This window comes from Primulina eburnea, chromosome 6 (assembly GCF_022965805.1).
Source record: "Primulina eburnea isolate SZY01 chromosome 6, ASM2296580v1, whole genome shotgun sequence".
In the NCBI taxonomy this organism is placed as follows: Eukaryota; Viridiplantae; Streptophyta; class Magnoliopsida; order Lamiales; family Gesneriaceae; genus Primulina; species Primulina eburnea.
In genome coordinates, this window is record NC_133106.1 from 19,971,806 (window position 1) to 19,998,637 (window position 26,832).

At 35.8% G+C, this 26,832-nt stretch overlaps 1 protein-coding gene across 3 annotated transcripts; it reads right to left on the reverse strand.

Moving 5' to 3' along the window:
* Positions 1–512: 512 nt before the first annotated feature.
* LOC140833851 (type IV inositol polyphosphate 5-phosphatase 7-like) lies at positions 513–5,238 on the reverse strand. 3 transcript variants are annotated; one of them, XM_073198306.1, is made up of 14 exons: positions 4,906–5,237; positions 4,552–4,667; positions 4,363–4,450; positions 3,829–3,897; positions 3,516–3,624; positions 3,345–3,449; positions 2,499–3,255; positions 2,213–2,406; positions 1,913–2,021; positions 1,647–1,795; positions 1,231–1,493; positions 959–1,018; positions 718–873; positions 513–638 (listed from the first exon to the last, which is right to left on the reverse strand). In XM_073198306.1, the coding sequence occupies exons 2-11, from the start codon at positions 4,579–4,581 to the stop codon at positions 1,247–1,249; spliced, it is 1,857 nt and encodes a 618-aa protein (XP_073054407.1). In that variant the 5' UTR covers positions 4,582–4,667; positions 4,906–5,237; the 3' UTR covers positions 513–638; positions 718–873; positions 959–1,018; positions 1,231–1,246. The 3 variants fall into 3 exon arrangements, with proteins under 3 accessions (XP_073054407.1, XP_073054406.1, XP_073054408.1); XM_073198305.1 differs by having other exon boundaries at positions 4,552–5,237; XM_073198307.1 differs by lacking the exon at positions 3,829–3,897 and having other exon boundaries at positions 4,552–5,238.
* Positions 5,239–26,832: the final 21,594 nt, after the last annotated feature.

Here is a 26,832-nt window from a genome sequence, read left to right on the forward strand (position 1 = left end):
TATATTATTATAATAATAAAAAAAAAACTACATGTAGCACAGTTCATAATTCAACTGTCTTGGAATAACTAACATTTGATGTAAAAGGCTTGCGTCTCTTCGAATGAAAGGAACTAGTCCAATGCCATGCCTCCCACCAAATAAACCAGCAATATCTGAACCTGTCTGTGACTTTCTTTTTCTCAGTTTGTTCTGATCTAAGTTGCTTTTGCTTTAATTTCAGACCAAAGTAAAGCATATATATATATATATATATATATATATATATATGTATATATATATATATGTATGTATATCTCTGTGTGTGTGTGTGAGATATGGACACAGAGATCCATACAAAAGGGAGGAAACAAAGAAAACAACTTTTCAGTTAGAATCATTGGCATAAAACAGAGCACAAAGCACTCTTACAGAGAAATCAAATAATGCTGCTGTAATTTTCCTATCACGTTAATTCTCTCTTCATTTAAAGCTAAAAGGTGAAAAGGGGTGGGATTATTTTGACCATAACCAATCTCCCCTTTGTCAAGAGTTTTTTTTCGAATCTAAAAAATAAAGAATTTCCAGCATTAATGAACAAAGTGAAGACAGGATCCTTGTATTCCCTTTCTTGAATGATTACATACAATTGCCGCATCCTGCGATAAAATTAGTTTGCTCATTAGTATGAAATGATATCGGATTTTGGGAAGTTGACGCAGATGAATGTGATGGTACCTGGCGAATGGAGGGCTAAAAATACGAACTTGGTATGAAACGTAGAGGTGTACGTGGGAAAATGGTGAATGTTGAAAATGGAATGTAAGAAGTTGTGTGGACTAAGTAGCGTTGACACCGTGTGAAGTTAGTCGTCAAGGTTACAAATATGTACATCTGATCAGAAAGATGAGGAAGAAAATAAGACAAAATCCATAGAGAATTGCTGCAAAATGTGGACCGAAAAAGAGAAGGGCCTCACCTTTATCGGTTAATGGGCGAAGGGATGTCCCCATCTCGAGTTCTTGGAAGCCATCGCATCCTGCAAATGGGGACCGATGAAACATAAAAGATAAGACAACTCAATGCAACACTTGACAATATCCCTTTCGTAACTGCCAATTTGAAATGGCACCACAAGGGATTTTTAGAATGGCATTCGCATACGAAGGTCCATATGTCACAGAGGACAAAAACGTGATGTCAAATTCGAAATTATGCTGAATTAAGAAGTAAACAAGGGAGATCGTGTACCTTTATGAGAATTTCTTCAAAAAAAGCAGAGTTCAGTGTAACCATGTGAGTATGGGAACAGTTCCCCATGTGAATATGGGAACAGTTCCTCCGCGTCGGTTCTGGAGCTTGAATAGCTCATGCTTTTCCTTAACCGATTGGGGGCTGACTCGACTTCTGCCCAAAACACACTGGAAACAGGCCTATGATCTGAAAACCTGGATTCTCCACAAACGTATGACAATTGTTGAAGCCCGGTGCCATACCACAAAATTCGATCACACCTTCAGGTTTAAAAGAATCAATATCAACCCTTTACTTAGCAGAGGATATATAATTTGATATTAGAATAATACATCAAGGATTAAATCAATTTTTTCCATTATTCAAGAATTTAGATCATGACTGCAGAAACAAGTATAGTCATAGGTTATTACCACGCAGGCGTCCTTCGTTTCTCTTTGGGGTGCATATCATCACCGGCATATCTGTCTGAATTATGAGAATACTTATACGTTGGTGGGAAATATATCTTCCCTTCTCTCCACCCATCAAATACTCGACCTCGTCTCTGCTCAATCTGAAGCTGCAAGGGAAAAAGGAAAGAAAAGAAATTTTCATTCAGTATTAGCAAATAAGAAAACAAAATAAAACTAAGTATTTCCAAGAACTGAACTTCAGAAAACATAAGAAGATATCATACTTGATCTTTCTCTAATAATGCTCTCCAGTTTTGCATTTCAATAAGTGCTTTGGCTGATCGGTATGGCAGTGCAATTCGATAGTTTAGATCTCCAATCCAAATAATTCGACTACAGCCAAAAGATATTAAACAGCAATAGTTAGAACAAGAATTTTTAATTAAACTCTTATATTTTCACATTGTCCAACAACAGTGAAAAAGAATACGTCTGAGGTTGGTTATTGATGATGGGTTAAAAGAAGGAATTCACTTCATAAAATGGATAAATGAGGGGTTTTCAATGAAGCCAGAGAATCTTACTCGTGTTCAAGGATGGTCTCTGGTGATTTCTCTTCATAGATACCATTGACTCGTGGGAATCTCGTTTTCCTTAGGATCTCCACAACATCGGCATTTCTTCGAAGCTCGTCTCCTTCCTTCTGACCAGACGTCAAGTGACTGCACACAAAGCAAAGGCTGGTCTGATGCAACGACATGCTAATGGAAATGGATCCCTGCAATAAAAAATGGTACTTCCTTTAAGTTTATTTATTCAAGAAATGCCTAAATGCAAACTTAACTGACTCTTTGTAAGGTAAATCACTACCTTATTACCAAGATATCCCATCAATCCTCTGCCAACACAAGAAACCTTTATATTCCGAACATGTTCCCGCAACTCGTTCCGAACCCAAACAGTGAGAAAAACACCAACCATTTGCTTGCTTGCAGCTAAAGAGTATCTTGCATGTCCAGGCATTGTGTACGCATCTCCCCCCTGTGCATAAGTGCTGTATGACATTGGAGAATACAGAACTGTACTCGGTGATTCCCCAGGCAAATAATCCTCATCCGACCCCCATCTCGAGAAATCACTTGTCCTCTGACCACAAGAATAGTCACTTGGCCTCTGACTTGAAGAGTAGTCGCTCGGTCGATGACCAGAGGAGTAGTCGCTTGGTCTCTGGCTAGAAGAAGAATCACTTGGCCTGTAACCCCATCTCGTACTTGGCTCAAAGTCACTAGTCCGATGACCAAAAATTACGCGGTCACACACACTTAACCTCCTGTCCAGCCGAGGTCGTGGGGTTGACACGTCGTTCTCCATTCTCCACCCTTGTGGTGTCTGGAAGGATCTACGAGGAAAGAAAGTCGAGGCTTTATGCCCGGTAGCTCCTTCAAAATCCGCATTCCACTCAGCAACAGGATCAGGGATAGGTGACGGTGTATAGCACACATTGCCACCACAAGCGCCAGGAGCATTGTTTAGTGTTCTTTTTATAAGGTCAAGCCACTTTTTGGCAGGACCATTGTCCTCGGCACCAAGAATGTTACTAGCATTCAGAGGGACTATTTCTTGAAAACTACAAAGCAGAAAGAACAATAACTTCAGTTCAGAAGAACACGGTAAATTTGATTGTTTCTCAGCATGGATCCAAATTTAGAATCATACCCAAGTACATATATGTCAGCCGGAGGTGCTGAATGTAACCAACCATCTAAGTTCATATTGCTCGATGGTGATTTTCCTCCCACATTCCAGGTAGATGCGAAGACACTGAACCAAGAACCGGAAAATTTAACAACTTCAACTAAAAGGAAAGAAATGAATAATCATACAAACCTATAGTTCTGAACATTTATAATCTGAGGGTGATCAAGATAACCTCTCCCTCGCCTGGACCGAGAACGTGAACGAGAAAAAGACCGCTCCATATTTTTGGTTGAGTTTTCTGCAGAACCAAGACAGATAATCTCTACAAAACCAGTCTCATAAAAAAGATCTAAAGGTCTAATGTATGGAAAGCATGTTGATGAATAAATAAAATAGTATGAACACGTAATTTTACAGCACAGACTAAATCTTTGAACACGACTTGTGAATTTTCAAACTTTTGGAAGTGTTAATTCAAAGTTAGAAATATGATACTACCGACCAGTTCTACTTTTCTTGATTGAAGATGGTTCCCTTTCAGAGAAGCTCTTCCTCCACTCGTCATCCCCACCTAAAGAGAAAATCATTATTAACACCTAATTTTCTCAAAATTAAGCAGCGATCTACAATTTGAATTTTGCATAGTTTCACATCTCGAAAATTTTAAAATAACAATAGGTCCTTGAAGTTGGAATTTCCCCATATTCAATTGATATTTTCTTTCTTCCATTTCTAACAAGCAGCGTCGGAGGAAAATAATTTTAAAACTTAATTAAAATGCTTAAAAAATTTGCTTGATTATTACGATGACCAAAAAGACAAGCCTATAAAAGCCAAAGAGAACAAAAAAAAAAAAAAAAAAAAAACCATTAGTATCTTCTCATAGGATTTCTCAGCAGCCGATACCATGTTAAAAACAAAGAAGGAAGAGATAATCAGAAAATACAAAACAAATATTGAAACTCAACCCCATAACCAAATTATCTCTAACCCCATGGAAATCATACTCTCTTATTCAATAAAATTGTGTACACACCTCCATGAACGGCTCCATCGGCTTCATAGTCCACATTTTTGCATTTGATATTGAACCATTTTCTGATCAGTTTCTTTGACCATGAGAGCTTCAAAATACCCAACAAAAATCATTTCAGCATACAAAATAATAAATTTGAAACCACATTTCCTTCCAAGAAAATAAAATAGTGGAAGAAGCCCCAAAAACCTTGCTTTTCTTGGTATTTTCATCTTTCATTGTGCCTCCTATTTCTTCATACAGCACTCTCTACACACTACTGCCTTCCCCCTCTTCCAAAAATTCGATCTTTGCCCCAAAATCAACTTCAAAGAAAGAGAACCCGGAAAGCCAAAACACCGGTAAGATCCCCTTAAAATTCACCACTTTTCTGTATCTTCATGAGCTTCGACGCTTCAAGCCCCATGCAATAATGAAAATTCGAAAATGGGCCTTGCCAAATTTTTATTTTTTTAAAAAAAATCTTTCAAACTTCAGCAATCAAGTTTCCCAACACCTCGCCATGAACCCCATCAACCAAGATCAATTTTCTCGATGAAATACCTCTGTAGGGAACACACAAACGGCCTACACACAACTTGACAACAGGAGGAATATGTAGGCTAAGAGCCCAAACTTTATCGACCCGAATGCGAATGACACAAAAGAATGAGAGGAGAACCAACTTAAGAACAAGACAATGCAAGTATCAAGGAGAGAGATAAAAGGAGGAATTCCGAAGGGGGGGTCTTCCCTTTTTTCCCCTTTTTAACAGTAGTCAGCCTCGTTCTCAGTGGCAAAATAGTTACAGCAATGCATCGAATTTGAGCACAATAAAGTGAGCCATCACAGCAGCCTCCCACTCTCTCTCTCTCTCTCTCTCTCACACACACACACACACACTCACACACTCACACACAGAGACACCCATATGTATGTGTGTGTGTTGCTAGCTTTTTTGAACCGAAGCACAATGGCCAGCCCCAGCACGACGGAAGATAGAACAGTCATGTCGTTTTACACATAGGTCACCTATTATGACCAAAATTTTGGCTTTGTGAAACCAATGCATTGAATAAAATCCCTTGGTAATCTGATTAATTTATTTATTTCAATAAAGATTTTCATTTTTTCATTCTTGAAAAAATAAACTTGAAGAGCAAATCTTATGCAGCTGGTGAGGATAGATTGAAGAATAATGTTATGACAAAAACTTGTGTGAAACGATTTCACGGGTCATATTTTGTGCTACGGATTTTTTATTCGGATCATCCATAAAAAAATATTACTTTTTATGCTAAGAGTATTACTTTTTATTGTGAATATCGGTAAGGTTGATCTGTCTCACAGATAAAGATTCGTGAGACTACCTTAAAAGAGACCTACTCTAATGTTAAAAGGTACAATTAATATATTGCTACAATGATATTTATTATCATTATATCGCTAGATTTTGATGAGATTTTGACAAACCGAATTTTTATATTTAATTTTTTGTGTTATACAAATTGATATACAAATATCGATATACATATAACATCATTCTAAATGAAATTAGTCAGCATTTAATATATATTATTTAAAAGTTGGCATTGGTCTTGCAAAGAAAGTTAGCATATTAAAAGCAAATAAAGATAAAGTTTACTCAAATTCAGAAATAGTTGCAATTTACATTTGACATGATTTGATTTGATTTGAATATCGACTGTCTTCTTTCATTAAAAAAAATAAGGGCGTACTTTGGCTTTATACAATGTTTCTTGCTTTCTTGGGCTGTGGTGATTGTTGTCTGTGAATTGGTAATTTGGAATGTTTGGAGATTGTATTGTCAATTATTTGCGTATTAGTATATTGCTTCTTTACATGAGGGATTTATTGTATGATAGATCCAAAAAAAAAAAAAAAAAAAAATTTGTGTATTAATTGAAATACTCAGCATTATTATCATGTAAAAAAGTTCAATATATAAATTATAATTAATATTCATCAAGCCAAAGTTATATCAAGAATATCAATGTTTTTTTTTTTCTTGAATTGGTTCAGGAGTTGGTTATAATTAGATTTCGAATACGAGACTAAATATCAAATATGAGATATTGGTGTATGACGGACTCTGAAAGTAACGATATCTATGTAATATATCCCGAACTAATTTTCTTTGTTGTGGTTTTAAATAAACAGTTGTGATTTGTTAAATTAAAATTAGTCTTTTTTGGACATACAAGCTTAAGGGTGTATTTTAGAATCTTATGTTATTTTTTGTCGAATATATGAATACTTCGAAAACGAAATGTAAATCAAGAATCAAGATAATACTTGGCAAAATTCTTGATGAGGTAACTAAAGAAGCTAGTGGAAAGGATGGATTTGAGAAGGACTAACAATTCATGTGTGTGTTTAACTAATTGTGGGGAATGTTTTTTTTTTTTATATAAAAGAATTCGAGGCTGAAAAATAAATAGGGAGGGGCAAATGTCTCAAGAAAGGGAGGTGTGGTCCTTCCTTTTCAATGCATTAGTTCCTAACATAAGGTGCCAATTTTGTGGGGGCTGTGGCCATTGCATTGACTCATGAATCTTGTGGATTTGATTTCCTTTACCAGGAATATTTATTAATAATTTTATTTTTACTTTATTTTTTAAAATAAATATTTCTGCAGTTGGTATTCATCATTTATTTATTTAATTTTTTTTTTTGAAAGGTGGTATTCATCATTTGTAGAGAAAATTATAATGTTTGTTTTTTTGTTGGGAGAAGTAGAGATAAATCCCTAATCATAAACTCAACTTCACATTCGGTCTCAAGGTCATAAAATTATATTTTCACTTCTTGATGCACAAAATTTTTTTGAATTCACTTCTTATTTCGTATTTAATCTCATTTTCCCCTTTAATTCAATTTTATTTCCGTTTTTAATTTTATTTCCTCCATTACATCACTTTTCTTTTCTTCCTCAATAATTTATCACGTAAATCCGTAACTCATCTCCATGGATTTTCACGATATAATTATTGTTATTTGATAGAATAATGACATTAATTAAATCTAAGTTGATATATCGTCTGCATGAATTTGTGGTACTAGATCTTCGATAATGTGATACACTTTGACACAAATGTGGTACTTTATAAGCTAGATTGTGGTACAATGAACACAAACATGTGGTATACCTTAACATATACAACGACAATATCATCTCATGTATATCATTTCTCACAAACATCGATACCATAACACTTATATTAAAAAAGCTCGAACTAATTTGTACAAAAATCTTATTGTTCTCCTTTGGAAAAAAGTTGATAAAAATATTTGAATTGTGGCAACAAGACATCAGAAGGTGATAAAATAGTTATGAATTGTTTGATAATTTACGATAAGTGGTTAAATTAAAATTTAGATTTATATCTTATTTCATATCATTGCATTAAATTTGCATATAATACATGAAATAGTTAATGTTATTTGATAGAATAATAGCATTAATAAAATCTAAGTTGTTACATAGTCAGCATGAATTTGTGGTACTAGATCTTTGATACTGTGGTACATTTGAGACAAAATGTGGTATTTTATAAGCTAGATTTTGTGTTCAGAATTATTTTTCATTTCAAAATAAAAAATAATATTTACTTAGGGTGGTGAAAATATGATATTATCTCACTAGGGAGTGCATAGGTAAACTGAATTTAAAAAAACTTTTAACTTTGGATATTTTCCTCCAATTTACCGTTGTTTTTTTTGTTTGTTTATTTAATATTTTTGTCATCAATATTATCGAATTTTAATATTAGTCATGAATTTTTTAAATTTGGCAATTTTAGTTATTTTCATCGGAAATGATAATGTGATATTACACACATCAACATAATATCGAAAAAATAAAAAAATTTCAACATAATAATATTAGTCATGAATCTTTCAAAAATTTGATGATTTTATTTATTTTTCATGGAGAATAATAATGTAGTACTACATATATCAACATAATATCTGAAAAATGAATAAAATTTCAACATAATAATATTAGTCATGAATCTTTCAAATTTGACAATTTATTTATTTTTCATCGAGAATGATAATGTAATACTACACACATCGACATAATATCTGAAAAATGAATAAAATTTCAGCATATATAAAATTTACGAAAATAAAAATACAATTTTCTCATATTTATATTCTTAAAATAACATCAAATGAGCATATGGGAATGAGACCATTCACCATTATCTTGAGAAATCCGTATTTAAAAAGAATTATTATTATATTATAAAAATAAATTGTAATTTAGAATATAAATACAAAACACAAGGTTTGCCGACTAGGGACAGCTCCTCCGCCGCCCATGCCGGAGAATATGCAACCACCTGGCTGCCTCGCGGTTCAATTCTTCAAACTAACCTTAACAAGAAAAGCATAAAAAGCCAAAAGGAAAAAAAACAATAAAGAAAATGTTGTGAAAAAGTAAAAATTTATGGTAAAAAGTAAAAATCTCAAACTCTCAAAATTTACCAAACTACACACTTTATAATATTTTTCTCTCTACTCAATTGTGATTTTCTTCACAAATGAGAGATCTATTTATAGAGTTTCATTACACATAATCCAAAAAATAAAATACATCATTACCTACATCATCACACACAAATTTCTAACTTTACAACTCTTATTTTCAACATTCAAATATTCAACTATTACTTTTCCATATTAAAATATATTCTTTCAACACTCCCCCTTGTGATGATGATCATGATACGATGATGTCTTCATTACGTGTTTTGTACTGCCTCGTTAAAAACCTTACTAGGAAAAACCCATTGGGATAAAAACCATAGTAAGGGAAAAAGAGTGCAGTCACGTGAACTCCCCCTCATGTTGACACGAACAACTCTTCACAAATTTCGTAGATTGCGCATCCCAATATTATATATGTGCTTTCTGAATATTGACGTAGGTAGTGCCTTTGTGAAGAGATCTGATGAGTTTTCACTTGATTGAATGTGACGAACATCAATACATTTATTCTTCTCAAGCTCCTTGGTGAATGCGAAGAACTTAGGAGGAATATGTTTAGTTCTGTCGCTTTTTATGTATCCTTCTTTCATTTGAGCAACACATGCAGCATTATCTTCATATAGTATCACAGGCTTCTCATCAAATGATAATCCGCATGAAATTTGGATATGTTGGATCATTGATTTTAACCACACACATTCACGACTTGCTTCATGTAGTGCAATAATCTCGGCATGATTTGATGAAGTTGTTACGAGCGTTTGTTTCTGTGAACGCCAAGAGATTGCAGTGCCTCCACGAGTAAATACATATCCAGTTTGGGAACGTGCCTTGTGTGGATCAGATAAGTATCCAGCATCGGCATAACCAATTATACTTGGATTAGCATCTTTTGAATACAAAAGTCCCAAGTCTGTCGTTCCTCGTAGATAACGGAATATATGTTTAATTCCGTTCCAGTGTCTCTTTGTTGGATATGAGCTAAATCTTGCCAACAGATTCACGGCAAAAGATATATCAGGCCTTGTACAATTTGTAAGGTACATAAGGGCACCGATGGCACTTAGATATGGTACTTCTGGACCAAGAATATCTTCATCATCTTCACATGGACGGAATGGATCATTTTCTATGTTTAATGATCTAACAACCATTGGAGTACTTAAAGGATTTGCTTTATCCATATTAAAACGTTTAAGGATCTTTTCTGTATAATTTGTCTGGTGAACAAACATTCCACATTCTTTTTGTTTAATTTGTAAACCCAGACAATACTTGGTTTTTCCAAGATCCTTCATTTCAAATTCTTCCTTCAAGTATGACACAACTTCTTGAATTTCCTTATTCGTTCCAATGATGTTTAAATCATCAACATATACAGCAATAATTACGCATCCGGATGTTGTTTTCTTAATGAAAACACAAGGGCATATTGAATTATTTACATATCCCTTTTTCATCAAGTGATCACTTAGTCGATTATACCACATTCGACCTGATTGCTTTAACCCATATAATGATCTTTGTAATTTCACAGAATAACATTCCCTGGGTTTTGAACTTTGTGCTTCAGGCATCTTAAATCCTTCAGGGATTTTCATATATATATATTACTATCAAGTGATCCATATAAGTAAGCTGTAACAACATCCATAAGACGCATTTCTAAATTTTCAGATACCGCCAAGCTAATCAAATACCGAAACGTAATTGCATCCATCACAGGAGAATACGTTTCTTCATAATCAATTCCAGGCCTTTGAGAAAAACCCTGTGCAACAAGTCGAGCTTTATATCTTACTATTTCATTTTTCTCATTTCGCTTTCGAATAAAAACCCATTTGTATCCAACAGGTTTTACACCTTCAGGTGTAAGGACTATAGGTCCAAAAACATTACGTTTATTTAGCGAATCCAATTCAACCTGGATGGCTTCTTTCCATTTTATCCAGTCCTGCCGATTTTTACATTCACCAAAAGATTTTGGTTCATGATCTTCATTATCATTTATGATGTCGATTGCCACATTATAAGAAAATATATCATCAATTTCATCTATATCTTTTCGGTTCCATATTTTTCCAGTATTAATGTAATTGATAGAGATTTCATGATTCTCGTCAGTTTGTGGTTCTGACAGAACATTTTCATCATCATGTGTTTCTTCAGGAACAACATTCTCTATTTTGTGATCATCATGTTTCTCTATGAATTTTCTTTTTCGAGGATTTTTATCCTTGGAACCGACTGGCCTTCCACGCTTCAGGCGTTTAATGACATCATGAGTATCTTCCATTTGTTTCTTTGGAATTTCAATTCGAGCAGGGGCATTTGCAGCATGTATATATGATTTAGTTACCCCTTTTGTGTCTGCAAATGCATCTGGTATTTGATTTTCTATTCTTTGCAAGTGTACAATTTGTTGTACATCTTTTTCACATTGTTTTGTTCTTGGATCCAGATGTAACAATGATGATACATACCATGTAATTTCTTTTTCGGTATGTTTTTGTTCTCCCCCTAACATTGGGAAGATTTCCTCATTAAAATGACAATCAGCAAAACGTGCTGTGAACACATCTCCTGTCTGAGGTTCAAGATATCGAATGATTGATGGACTATCATAACCGATATAAATTCCAACCTTTCTTTGAGGTCCCATTTTCTTTCGTTGTGGTGGTGCAATAGGCACATACACCATACATCCAAAAATTCTCAGATGAGAAATGTCTGGTTCTTTACCAAATGCAAGCTGCAATGGGGAGTATTTATGATATGCACTTGGTCTGATGCAAATTAATGAAGCAGCGTGTAAAATTGCATGTCCCCATATAGAAATAGGGAGCTTTGTTTTCATAATCATTGGTCTAGCAATCATTTGCAGACGTTTAATCAATGATTCAGCCAATCCATTCTGTGTATGTACATGAGCAACAGGATGCTCCACAATGATTCCCATAGACATACAATAATCATTGAAAGTCTGGGAAGTAAATTCACCAGCATTATCAAGTCTAATTTTCTTGATTGTATAATCGGGAAATTGATTCCTCAATTTTATTATTTGAGCAAGTAATCTTGCAAATGCAACATTTCGAGTTGACAATAAACATACACGTGACCATCTGCTGGAGGCATCAATCAATACCATAAAGTATCTGAATGGTCCACATGGTGGATGGATTGGTCCACAAATATCACCCTGAATACGTTCAAGAAACATTGGTGATTCAGTTTGGATTTTGACTGGTGATGGTCTTATAATAAGTTTTCCAAGAGAACATGCTTTACATTGAAACTTATTATTCTGAAAGATCTTCTGGTCTTTCAGTGGATGACCATGTGTATTTTCTATAATTCTTTGCATCATTGTTGAACCAGGATGTCCCAATCGATCATGCCAATTGGTTAATATCGAGGAATTATCAACTACCATGTTTGATTCAATGTGACTTATATGTGTATAATGCAATCCAGTAGGGAGCATTGATAGTTTTTCAATCACATATTTCTTTCCTGATTTATATGTGATAAGACACATATATTTCTCATTCCCTTCATTCATTGTTTGAGTATCATACCCATGGGAATATATATCATTAAAACTCAACAAATTTCTTTTCGATTGTGGTGAATATAAAGCATCATTGATCAAAAATTTTGTACCATTAGGTAACAAAAATTGTGCTTTACCACATCCTTTAATCAAGTCTACAGGACCTGATATTGTGTTCACCGTTGTTTTTGTTGGTTTTAGTTCCAAGAAATATCTTTTATCTCGGAGGATAGTGTGCGTTGTACCACTATCGGGTATGCAAACTTCAGCTTTGCTCATAGCATTTTCCATATTTGAACTTCAAAAAAATATGCAATGAAATAAAATTACTGACAATACATATATAAATAAAACACATATCATAATTGTACAATAAAACATTATTATATGAATACATGAAAAACAAATTATTGTACATTTATATTCTACAACTATATTGTTCATTTTCAGAAAAATCATTGAGAAAATCTGCAGCATCAAAATTGTTCATTTCTATCCCACCAACATGTTGATCATTTCCAGAGAAATCATTCATAAAATCACCAGCATCAAGATGAGTTAAATCACTCAAACGGTCACTGCGTTCAGTGAAGTTGGTCTCCTTTTCTTTCCCCTTTAATGATTCTTTATAAAGTTTGCAAAGGTGCTCAGGGGCTCGACAAACTTTGGACCAATGTCCTGGAGTACCACATCTGTAACAAGAACTTTCATATCTTTTTGAGTGATTCTCATTAACACTTGTATTCTCATGATGTCTTTTCTGTGGATGGTTTGGGACGCTCTTTTGAGATGAGTTATAACTATCTCTATTATTTTCAAAACCACGGCCGCGTCCACGACCACGACCAATTCCACGTCCACGTCCACGTCCACGTCCACGACTTCGACCTCGACCTCGACCTCGACCAAAACCTTGTCTTTGAAATTGATTTTGGTTTCCAGGTATAAATTCATTTTTACTTACAGCATTTACTTCTGGAAATGCTGTTGATCCAGTGGGTCGGGACTGATGATTTCTCATTAATAGCTCGTTGTTCTTTTCCGCCACAAGAAGACAGGCGATGAGCTCAGAATATCTCGCAAATCCACGTACTCTATATTGTTGCTGCAGAGTAATATTTGATGCATGAAATGTGGAAAATGTTTTTTCAAGCATCTCAGATTCTGTGACCTCATGTCCACAAAATTTTAATTGCGAGATTATTCTATACATCGCCGAATTGTAATCACTGACTTTTTTAAAATCTTGGAATCTCAGTGTATTCCATTCATCCCGGGCGATCGGAAGTATAACTTCCCTTATATGTTCAAATCTTTCTTTTAATCCCTTCCACAAAGCCATGGGATTTTTTTCAGTCAGATATTCACATTTCAATCCATCGTCGAGATGTCGACGCAAAAATATCATGGCTCTTGCCTTTTCTTGTGACGTGCATATGCCATTTTCTTTAATGGTCTCGCTTAGACCCAATGACTCAAGATGCATTTCTACATCTAGAGTCCATGGCGTATAATTCTTTCCCGTGATGTCGAGCGCAATAAATTCGAGCTTTGTTAAATTTGACATGGTGGTACTAAAAAAAATTACGATGCATTTTATTAGTTAATAAATATTGCAATACAAAGTAACGGATAAACAACAAGTACAAGTATTTGTAAAAATAAAAAAAACGCACGAGGAGGATATTCTCCGATAAATACAAGACTCGTGAGTATGATAACCAAAATAATTAAAAATATCCTTGAGAAAGCCATCTTCTTTTTTCTTCGAAAAATTTGATGATGAATAATTTTTAGAGAAGAAGAGAAAGTTGGAGTGATTGAATGTGTTTGTGAGATGATATTTATAGGGCAAAAACTAGCCGTTTGTTACCGTTTATGACCGTTGGTGTACAAAAAATAAATGTATGTATTTGTATAATTTTATGGTAATAATATGATGTATATAATATTAGTCATGTTTAAATAATTATGTATATCATATCATAATATTATAATGAGTGTCATAATTTATTTTGTTTAAAAACCTTATAGGCTTTTATACTTGTCGTATCCCTTACTGGGAGTGTGGGATGTCGTCTTAACATCCTCCCAGGATTTATAACAAGTTTATGAAAAATTTATTTTTATTATTTCTAATAATAACATTATATTGTATATTAAATAAATACACAATAAATAAATAACAGTAAAATAAATATAATTACTTTTGTTACCTTTTTCTTCTGTTTGGAGCTTGGAAAAGTATGTAGGACTTTTAGAGCTTCGTGCTGATAACGTGTTGTGAAAAAGTAAAAATTTATGGTAAAAAGTAAAAATCTCAAACTCTCAAAATTTACCAAACTACACATTTTATAATATTTTTCTCTCTACTCAATTGTGATTTTCTTCACAAATGAGAGATCTATTTATAGAGTTTCATTACACATAATCCAAAAATAAAATACATCATTACCTACATCATCACACACAAATTTCTAACTTTACAACTCTTATTTTCAACATTCAAATATTCAACTATTACTTTTCCATATTAAAATATATTCTTTCAACAGAAAAAGCGTTTAATGAAACAAAACTTTATTTCACAAAATCAAATTTTTGATTGACTGATCTTAAAATAAATTACAATAGCTAAGGATTTGGTTGGTTAGTGGTTTTGGCGTCTATCTTCATGGACTCAAGAAGAGATATTCATGATTAAAATTAAAATTCATAAAATAAAATAGATTTCACGATGTTATATATGGGTGACCCGAATAAGATATCTGTTTTATGAAATTGATCTGTGAGACCGTCTCATCAGAGTTTTGTGTAAATGATATTTCTTAATAATGAAAAAATACATCATTACTTAACAATAATTCAGATTCACAACAATTGAATATTTGAACCACAAATCAGACCTCAAAATTTTATTTTATTTTATTTTATTTATTTGAAATTGATTAGACCTTAATTTTTGGTCCCCAAATATTATAATTTATATACATGGACAAATATTCTAATCTTCGTTGTCAATTTCTCTGTCTTGGTGGATATATGACTAGCTTATCAAATTTATTGCCCTAGTGTTCCATTAATGCAGCAACTGAGATTTTTCGATGATTTTAAAAAAAAATTCACAATTTAAAGAATTTTTGTGAACCACTTCTTTTGGTTAAGAACGTTCTTCATATCTCTAAACAAATTCCTAATCAATAAATATTTTAAAACAAAAAAAATCACTCTCATGTTATTCATTAAGATTAAAATAATTCTATAAATAATTATAATGTAACTCAAATCTTTTAAACAATATTTATAGCATGAACAATTATCACTTTCCATGCATTCTAACAAGTTGATATTAATTATAGAATTAAACGCTTTCGTTTAACAAAAATATAAAGTTAGTGATAATTGTGCGACTCAAATTTTTTAAATCAATAATGAAAAATTATATTTTGAGTTTTTAAGTAAGAAATGAGGCATAATCATCAAATGAATATCTAAGGGGCAAGAATATGCCCCTACTATTAGTTTAGAAAGTATGGGTACATGTTTACATGAAAAGACATCCCCATTGGATGAATTGTGTTTACATTCAATGAAAACATGATTAAAAGCATGTTTCTAAATGCATTTTCTTGTGCCTCACAGCAAGGTGGAAGATGATTGAATTATTTATCAATTGTTGGCTGATGTTATTGGTCATCACCAATCAGCACAATACAATTGTTCCATGTATTTAATTAGTTGGAGCAATATGTTTACATTTTTAGTGACGATGGTACTCGCAGTCGTTACTCTTTTGATGTTTATTAGATAAACTTTCAAACTAATGTAATAGTGTTGGAATTTATAAGTTTTAGAGTTCGACAAACTGATCAGTAACCGAACAGAAGATCTGATGATCCGAAGATTGACGAACATAAATGATATAACGTAACCTAAAACTGAACTAAAATGTTCAAACTGGGAGGATATTAGTTAGAACTGATGTAGCCCAGCTGAACTGATCATTCGACCAATTTGACTCCTGATCAGTTAGTCACGTTATCAGTAGCAATTTGAATATCAGCAGACAAACTGACATTCTATATCAAAGCAGAACAGATGAAGCATAACAGTTTGATATATCGTATATCTGTCAGAAAAAATCATTTAGATGGACTAAAAGATGACTCAACGGATATTAATCATTAAATGCATTCAATGTGACCGTTAGAATCAAAGACTATATATAGCTGATAAGTTCATTTGTGAAAGGGTTAATGATTATGAACAACAATATCAACGAGAACAATCAGTCAGTTGCGATTTACTTTCGATTCTATTCATTTTGCAAAGCACAAATTCTAGCTCACACTTCATTGATATATTTGCAGCATTCAGGCTACTCTTTCGAGCTATTCAGTTATCAACTGATAAGTGAAAAGAAAAGCTAAGAGTTTCAGTTTGTCATTTTTTTAAAGTTTAATTGGAGTGGATTATTAAATTTCATTGTAATTAATCAAAATCTTTTAGTGAATTCATATCCTTGAGACAGAAAGAGTGAGGTAGGAGTGTTTCAAGTCTCTGAACATCAATAAAAGTACTTGTGTTAATAATTTTACTCATTCTGTTATCATGATATCCTAGTCACAATATTCAATCTATATTTCAGTTTTTTTCTGCACTACTATTATTAGTTAAATTATCGATATAAAAATACAAAATTTCAATATCAGTTCATCAAAGAACGGATTCATCTTTGAAAAATATTTCAGAAAAGTGATGAGTTTATTCAACCCCCCTTCTAAACACTTCATCCATACTAACCGATCCTAGCAAATAGTTTAAAAACCACGTTAATTAGATAAATTACACTGAATACATCTTATACAACATGATCATCCAATATTAATAATTTAGGTAATAAACCAGAAAATCGTCTAAATATTTTGATTTTAGTGAGATATCATATTTTTTCGTAATTTATTCTTTTGAATTCAATCAAAGAATTTTATTTTCAATTCTATAACTAATATTCTATATAGTCAAAGGCAAAAACTTGTGTGAGACGGTATCACGAGTTGTATTTTTGAGACGGATCTCTTATTTGGGTTATCCATAAAAAAATATTATTTTTTATGTTAAGAGTATTATTTTTTATTGTGAATATGAGTAGGGTTGATGTGGGGACCCGGACGCTAATCAAGTTCTTAATCATCATTGGGACCAATTAATCAATAATAAAACAGCGTCTAAATTTTTTTTTTTTTTTTAAACTGCGGGACGTAGTGACATACAACATATATACATATCAGTATATAAAATACAAATCCTGTATTTCGACATTTATTCAAACTAGGGTTTAAAACTAAAGTCAAGTGTTTAACCCTATATCTAGTCCAAGTCCGGTGCCACCACTCTAATCACGATCTAGCTCTTCATCTCCTCGACCCTGGACCTGTCCCACCTGTTGTCAAGTACACATACAGACAAGACAACAGCCGGATATACCGGTGAGAATATAATCCCCAGTATAAATCAATGAAACATGCAATCATATAAACAATATAAAGCATGTAATCAGGTAACATGAATATGTATCAAAATCTGAAACATAAACGATATCAAATCAAACTGTTGACATCAATCATAATTCAGACTAGACTCAATCCTAGTCTAGGGATCCCGGTTTCCAGATGTGGTATTCCTATATCGAATTCCGTAAAGGATGGAACCATAATCTCTATTACTCGATATAACCAGTGCCCTGATATTCCTATATCGAATTCCGTAATAGAAGAATTCCAATACCCTTTACTCGATATAACCAAATATGGTGTTCCTATATCGAATTCCGTAATATATTCCATTACTCGATATAACCAACCATCCAGTGTCCTGACCTAACCGTCAAGGACTGTAGCTCTATCGCTAGCATCCTATCTTGAGACATAGTGCAATGTGCCGTGGCGATACCACCACTCTCCGGCACTTCTGTCACAAGATAACTTGTCTAATACCGGTCATCTAAATACAAGAGAACAAGTACATTAATCAATGTAATGCAAATATCCATGCAATAAAATAAAGTATGTGATTTAGGGAAACCCAAGTCTAAACCGACTCAAGTCCATCTCCCAATACCACATTGACTTATACCTTTCTTTCGTCGGTTTCTGGCTCAGTCGAAGTCCTGAACTCAAAATCTGTCTGGTACTGACAATGTCAATAATCTCATGTCAATATACCATTCAATTCCATAATACTCTGATCAATCTGGAATTAATTCAAAATCAACGGTATAACGGTACAATTCCAATATCCCCGTCTATACCAATTTACCAGATAATAGTTACAATCTATAACCCATATCCAATACATTCTATAATCAATCCATAATCCAAATCTGTCCGGTATTAACTGATTATAATCAGAAAATCATAACAATTCCATAATCAGTCTATTTCTTAATCTGACTTCGATTCTATGATGTCTAACATATCAAGAACATCATATCTGAATCCTATTCAATTCTGACAATAGCATCAATTCAAAGCATGTCAACACGTAGCAAAACTTACGTCAAAGTGTAGCCTACGTCGATAGGAACTCACTACCGAAGTCGGATTACAATTCGGACGGACGGATTGATCACACGATTGAAATTGAAATCGAATTCCAAAATTTCCTCTCAATTTCCCTTTTCCGTTTCTGATGAAATGTTTGCATGTTTATATATATATATATATACAACTCCCGCATGCACAAGGGCAAATGGCGAACTCTCAGCCAAACACGTCTCGCGCATATGCGCGACTTCCTCGGCGCATATGCGCGAGACATTCTGTCTCGGCGCGTGACTGGCACCTCGCCTCGCGCATATGCGCGCACGCTATCGGCGCATATGCGCGAGGTCCAATCGAAATTTAGGGGGGCTACTGTCCCCTTCGCGCATATGCGCGCAATCACTCGCGCATATGCGCGAACCCTTCTGTTTAATGCGCGCATGTGCGCGCATTGTCCGCGCATGTGCGTGCTGTCTCCTTTGCACATACACACACTTTTCACACATACGTGTACTTCGTGTCCCGATTAATCCTTTCATAATCATATCAAATTATAATTCAATAATTACCGATTACTGGGATTAATTTTCCGAGCATTACATTTCTCCCCCTCTAAGATACGATTTCGTCCTCGAAATCACAGGCAATCAAATCATATCATTAAGAAGGAATGTAATCACAAACTAGTACATATTTACATCAGTGAAATAATGCTGGGAATTCCTGTCTCATATCAGATTCAGTCTCCCATGTAGCTTCTTCAGTGCCATGACGAGTCCATTGAACTTTCACCAAAGGAATCATCTTTGTTCTGAGTTGTTTTTCTTTACGATCGATAATCCGGATCGGCTTTTCAATATAACTCAGATTTTCATCAAGTTCTGCCTCGTCTGGTTGAATCACGTGTGAATCATCAGGGAGATATTTCCGCAGCATCGATACATGAAAAACATCATGTATTCCAGATAATGAAGGCGGCAATGCTAGTCGATAGGCACGATCTCCTATCTTTTCTAGAATTTCATATGGACCGACATATCGTGGAGACAACTTCCCTTTCTTGCCAAATCTGACAACTCCTCTGAAAGGCGAAATTTTCAGGAACACTCGGTCTCCAGCCTCAAATACCAATGGTCGTCGTCTGAGGTTGGCATATTTGGCTTGTCTGTCCTGAGCTGCCTTCATTTTCTTCTGAATCAGCTTTACTTTCTCAGTCATATCTTTGATCATATTCGGTCCAGTCTCAGGAACTTCAGAGATATCATCCCAGTAAAGAGGGGATCGACATTTCTTTCCGTACAACGCTTCAAATGGTGCCATCTCAATACTCGTTTGATAGCTATTGTTGTACGAAAATTCACAAAGTGGCAGTGCATCTTGCCAATTAGTGCTAAAATCCAGCACTATTGCTCTCAGCATATCTTCCAATGTCTGGATCGTACGTTCTGACTGTCCGTCAGTCTGTGGATGATATGCGGTACTAAGATGTAACTTCGTACCAAGAGCTTGCTGCAGACTCTGCCAGAAGTGCGATGTAAACCGAGGGTCACGGTCTGAAACAATCGACTTCGGCACTCCGTGCAATCTTACCACTTCCTTGACATAAATCTCAGCCATCTGATCATATCGGTACGTCATCTTGTATGGAATAAAACATGCAGATTTGGTCAATCGATCAATCACAACCCAAATCACATCACAACCTCGGGAGGATCTCGGCAACTGTGTCACAAAATCCATGGAAATGTGATCCCATTTCCATTCAGGAATGGACAAACTCTGTAACAATCCTCCTGGTTTCTTTCTTTCAGCTTTCACCTGTTGGCAATTCAGACACTTGGCTACAAATTTAGTCACATCAGATTTCATTTGTTTCCACCAATACTGTGTCTTTAAATCATTATACATTTTCCTACCACCAGGATGAATGCTAAAACGACTGTTGTGCGCTTCTGTCAGTATTCGCTGTCTCAATTCTGAAACATTTGGCACAACAATACGATTATTCACATACAAGACATTATCACGAACCTGATATTCCGATCGATGTCCAGCTCTGACCATCGCAATCGAATTCTGTACATTCTGATCAACTTTCTGAGCTGTTTTAATTTCCAAAAGCAGCTCTGGTTCAGCCCGAACAGCACACAATCTCAGAGGCTGACGATTTGTCTCAAATATTAATCCAGACAAACAGCAGTCTTCAATCAAATTCGATACACCAATCGTCGATAAGGATAGTGCACATACTTTTCGACTCAGCGCATCAGCTGCTGCATTGGACTTCCCTGGATAATACTTGATTTCACAATCAAAGTCTTTCAGTAAATCCAGCCATCTTCGCTGTCTCATATTCAGCTCTGATTGTGAAAACAGATATTTCAAGCTCTTGTGATCAGTATATATTTCAAATTTCTCACCGTAGAGGTAATGTCGCCATATCTTCAATGCAAAGACTATGGCTGCCAATTCAAGATCATGAATTGGGTAACGGGTCTCATGTGGTTTCAATTGTCTCGAGGCATAGGCAATGACATGCCCTCGCTGCATCAGTATACATCCCAGTCCTCTATGAGATGCATCACAATAAACCACAAAATCACCAGTACCTGAAAGAATCGTCAACACAGGCGCACTGGTCAATCTCTTCTTTAACTCAAGAAAACTGGTCTCACATTCCTCAGACCAATTAAATGGAGCATTCTTCTGAGTCAACTGCGTAATCGGTTTGGCAATACTCGAAAAATCTTTAATAAATCGACGATAATATCCTGCCAAACCCATAAAACTGCGAATTTCCGGCACAGATGTAGGTCTCGGCCAAGAAATCACTGCCTCAACCTTACTGGGATCAACTGATATACCGTCTCCCGATATAATGTGACCCAAAAACACAACCTGTTTCAGCCAAAACTCGCATTTCGACAATTTAGCATACAGTTTCTCTGCCCTCAAAATTCTCAACACCATCCTCAGATGATTAGCATGCTCAATCATATTCTTCGAATAAATCAAGATATCATCAATGAATATGATAACAAAATCATCCAAGTATTTCTGAAAGACGCGGTTCATCAATCCCATAAATACCGCCGGGGCATTCGTCAAACCAAATGGCATGACAATAAATTCATAATGTCCATACCTGGTTCTGAATGCTGTCTTTGAGATATCAGAATCCCTGACTCTCAGTTGATGGTATCCAGATCTCAAGTCGATCTTGGAATACACAGATGAACCTTGCAACTGATCAAACAGATCATCAATACGAGGCAATGGATATTTATTCTTTACCGTTGCCTTGTTCAGTTGCCGGTAGTCGATACAAAGTCTCATCGACCCATCTTTCTTCCTCACGAACAGTACTGGAGCACCCCAAGGAGATACACTCGGTCTGATATATCCCTTGGCCAGTAAATCCTCCAACTGTTCTTTCAATTCTTTCAATTCGATCGGTGCCATCCTGTAAGGAGCTCTCGAAATAGGAACGGTTCCTGGCATCAATTCAATGCTGAAGTCTATCTCTCGAATCGGAGGCAATCCAGGAATCTCGTCTGGAAAGACATCAGTAAACTCGCACACCACTGGCAAATCCGCCAATGTTGGGCTCGTTTTCAGTAAGTCAACTGAATATACCAGGAATCCATCCGCTCCCTTCTGCAATAATCGAGTCATATTTATTGCAGATATCAAAGGAATTCTAGCCCTAGAACCCTTACCATAAAATTTCCACTCCTTAGCCATCTCAGGTCTGAATCGAACTATCTTGTGGAAACAATCGACTGTAGCCCGGTACTTGGTCAACATGTCGATACCGACAATACAATCAAAATCAGATAAACCAAGCACAATACAGTCTAACTCAATCGTATGCCCATCGTACTGCAGTATACACGATTTCACAGATTTCACCGATATCAAACCTGTTCCTAACGGAGACGTGACAGATACTACAGTAGCTAAGGACTCAACAGGCAATGAATGCATTAAAGCAAATCGCTCAGACATAAAAGTATGTGATGCACCAGTATCAATTAGTACATAAGCAGGATAACCAGAAATAAAACAGTTACCTGCAACTACATCATCAGGTGCATCTTGTGCCTGCTCCTCGGTCAAAGCAAAAACTCTGGCCTGCTGTCTCGGAGGCTGGCTCGCGATCTGGCCCCCTCCTGGCCTCTGCTGTGACAGAGTAGACGGTGCTGGCTGAAAGGAATGAACGGCAGAAGATCGTCTCCCTGTCTGAGCCGCTGATCCAAACGACTCAGCAACCTGTGATCCCTGGGCACTCCTCTGGGGACACACTCGGGCAAAGTGTCCCTGCTGTTTACAGATACGACAGCTGCCAACTACTCCTCGGCACTGATCTGTGGAATGTCTCCCTCCACAAGTACCACAGTATGGTCCTGCATAGCTCTGGCTCTGACCGCTCTGTCTAGAGCCACTCGAACTGGACGAGGTAGTCCCTGATTTCTTGAATTGCTTTCCTCTAGCCTTCAAGAAATCCTTCTTCTCGGTACTACTGCTGCTGCCACCTTCAAATCGAGGAGGTGGTTGTTGTCCCGGTGCTGGAAGCACAAACGAAGCCTCTCTCTGCCTCATCAGGCCTGCCTCAGCTCCCTTGGCTCTGTTTAGGGCATCGGTGAAGTTGTTGGGCCTCCCAGTATTCACCAGAGTAAAAATTTCAGGATTTAGGCCATTTATGAACTGGTCTACTACGGCCTCATCACTTCCTGCCACATGAGGGGCAAATCGGAGCAGAGTAGAAAACTTAGCCACATAATCCTCAATGTTCAACTGGCCTTGTTTCAGGTTCGCAAACTCGGCTCCCTTGTCCTTCCTATAAGAAACTGGAAAGAACCGTAGATAGAATTCAGTCTTAAACACATTCCAGGTAATGGCCGTACCTCGTTGTTCCAATGCCCTTCTAGTCGTGATCCACCAGTGTTTAGCAACGTCATGCAACTGGTGTATTATCAGTTTCACCCTCTTTTCCTCAGTATACTCCAAAGAGTCAAACAGTGATTCAATATCGTCCAACCAACTTTCACATTCCACGGAGTTCTCCGTTCCTTTCAAATTCGGTGGATGAAATGACTGAAACCTTTTCAGCAATTTCTCCATTGCTGTAGGTGTCACATCCATGGGAGGATTCGAGGTACTCCCCTGTTCTGGCATTCTCCTCGGAGGCATATCTGATAACCAAAAGGGTTAGCAGTTCCAACAATAATCCTATTTCAAGCCTCCCTGGATCATCTTACAGCTGATCCATTCCAATAATACACAATACCATATCAATAGCAGATAAGTCAGGTAACATGTATTAAAACAGGAATCATGCTAGCAATCAAAAGCAGGAAAGAAAACACATTCTACCCCGCTCACTATCTCCTATCTCAATCTCAAGGATCTATAGCTCTGATACCACCTGTTGTGGGGACCCGGACGCTAATAAAGTTCTTAATCATCATTGGGACCAATTAATCAATAATAAAACAGGGTCTAAATTTTTTTTTTTTTAAACTGCGGGACGTAGTGACATACAACATATATACATATCAGTATATAAAATACAAATCCTGTATTTCGACATTTATTCAAACTAGGGTTTAAAACTAAAGTCAAGTGTTTAACCCTATATCTAGTCCAAGTCCGGTGCCACCACTCTAATCACGATCTAGCTCTTCATCTCCTCGACCCTGGACCTGTCCCACCTGTTGTCAAGTACACATACAGACAAGACAACAGCCGGATATACCGGTGAGAATATAATCCCCAGTATAAATCAATGAAACATGCAATCATATAAACAATATAAAGCATGTAATCAGGTAACATGAATTTGTATCAAAATCTGAAACATAAACGATATCAAATCAAACTGTTGACATCAATCATAATTCAGACTAGACTCAATCCTAGTCTAGGGATCCCGATTTCCAGATGTGGTATTCCTATATCGAATTCCGTAAAGGATGGAACCATAATCTCTATTACTCGATATAACCAGTGCCCTGGTATTCCTATATCGAATTCCGTAATAGAAGAATTCCAATACCCTTTACTCGATATAACCAAATATGGTGTTCCTATATCGAATTCCGTAATATATTCCATTACTCGATATAACCAACCATCCAGTGTCCTGACCTAACCGTCAAGGACTGTAGCTCTATCGCTAGCATCCTATCTTGAGACATAGTGCAATGTGCCGTGGCGATACCACCACTCTCCGGCACTTCTGTCACAAGATAACTTATCTAATACCGGTCATCTAAATACAAGAGAACAAGTACATTAATCAATGTAATGCAAATATCCATGCAATAAAATAAAGTATGTGATTTAGGAAAACCCAAGTCTAAACCGACTCAAGTCCATCTCCCAATACCACATTGACTTATACCTTTCTTTCGTCGGTTTCTGGCTCAGTCGAAGTCCTGAACTCACAATCTGTCTGGTACTGACAATGTCAATAATCTCATGTCAATATACCATTCAATTCCATAATACTCTGATCAATCTGGAATTAATTCAAAATCAACGGTATAACGGTACAATTCCAATATCCCCGTCTATACCAATTTACCAGATAATAGTTACAATCTATAACCCATATCCAATACATTCTATAATCAATCCATAATCCAAATCTGTCCGGTATTAACTGATTATAATCAGAAAATCATAACAATTCCATAATCAGTCTATTTCTTAATCTGACTTCGATTCTATGATGTCTAACATATCAAGAACATCATATCTGAATCCTATTCAATTCTGACAATAGCATCAATTCAAAGCATGTCAACACGTAGCAAAACTTACGTCAAAGTGTAGCCTACGTCGATAGGAACTCACTACCGAAGTCGGATTACAATGCGGACGGACGGATTGATCACACGATTGAAATTGAAATCGAATTCCAAAATTTCCTCTCAATTTCCCTTTTCCGTTTCTGATGAAATGTTTGCATGTTTATATATATATATATATACAACTCCCGCATGCACAAGGGCAAATGGCGAACTCTCAGCCAAACACGTCTCGCGCATATGCGCGACTTCCTCGGCGCATATGCGCGAGACATTCTGTCTCGGCGCGTGACTGGCACCTCGCCTCGCGCATATGCGCGCACGCTATCGGCGCATATGCGCGAGGTCCAATCGAAATTTAGGGGGGCTACTGTCCCCTTCGCGCATATGCGCGCAATCACTCGCGCATATGCGCGAACCCTTCTGTTTAATGCGCGCATGTGCGCGCATTGTCCGCGCATGTGCGTGCTGTCTCCTTTGCACATACACACACTTTTCACACATACGTGTATTTCGTGTCCCGATTAATCCTTTCATAATCATATCAAATTATAATTCAATAATTACCGATTACTGGGATTAATTTTCCGAGCATTACAGTTGACTCGTCTCATAGATTAAGATCCGTGAGACGGTCTCATATGAGACCCACTCATAGCCAAAAGGATGTTTTTCGAGGATGTGGTTTTTAATTCAAACACCCAAGCAATTTTTGTCTCGAAAAAAACATGTTTCCACTAAATCCTAAGACCCAAAAAGAGAAAAGAAAATAAAAAGGATAATGAATGTAACAAAGCACTGAAATAATCATCATATAAATTGAATTTTTGTAATGCTATGCGTCTAAGAAAATAAATAGCCATATTTTCTCGATAATGTAGTGTTTTTATCATTTGTTATCGATAGAACAAATTTATCTCGATTTACATCATCAAAAAATTTGTGAGGCTCATTTACTCTGATGACAATTAATGATCAAACAATAATGAATTGATTTAAATTTATAGCAAAAAAAATGGTTTAAAATACTTTAAAATGGACCTCAGGCCTGGAAATATTT

Bases quoted from the DNA above. Each gene is read 5' to 3' on its own strand.
- LOC140833851 (XM_073198306.1), bottom strand. From the start codon at position 4,581: ATGAAAGATGAAAATACCAAGAAAAGCAAG. The intron at 3,256-3,344 runs GTATGATTCTAA...TCTGCTTTGTAG, and splicing joins GCTGACATATATGTACTTGG to TTTTCAAGAAATAGTCCCTC. The intron at 2,407-2,498 runs GTAGTGATTTAC...TTTTTATTGCAG, and splicing joins TGGGATATCTTGGTAATAAG to GGATCCATTTCCATTAGCAT.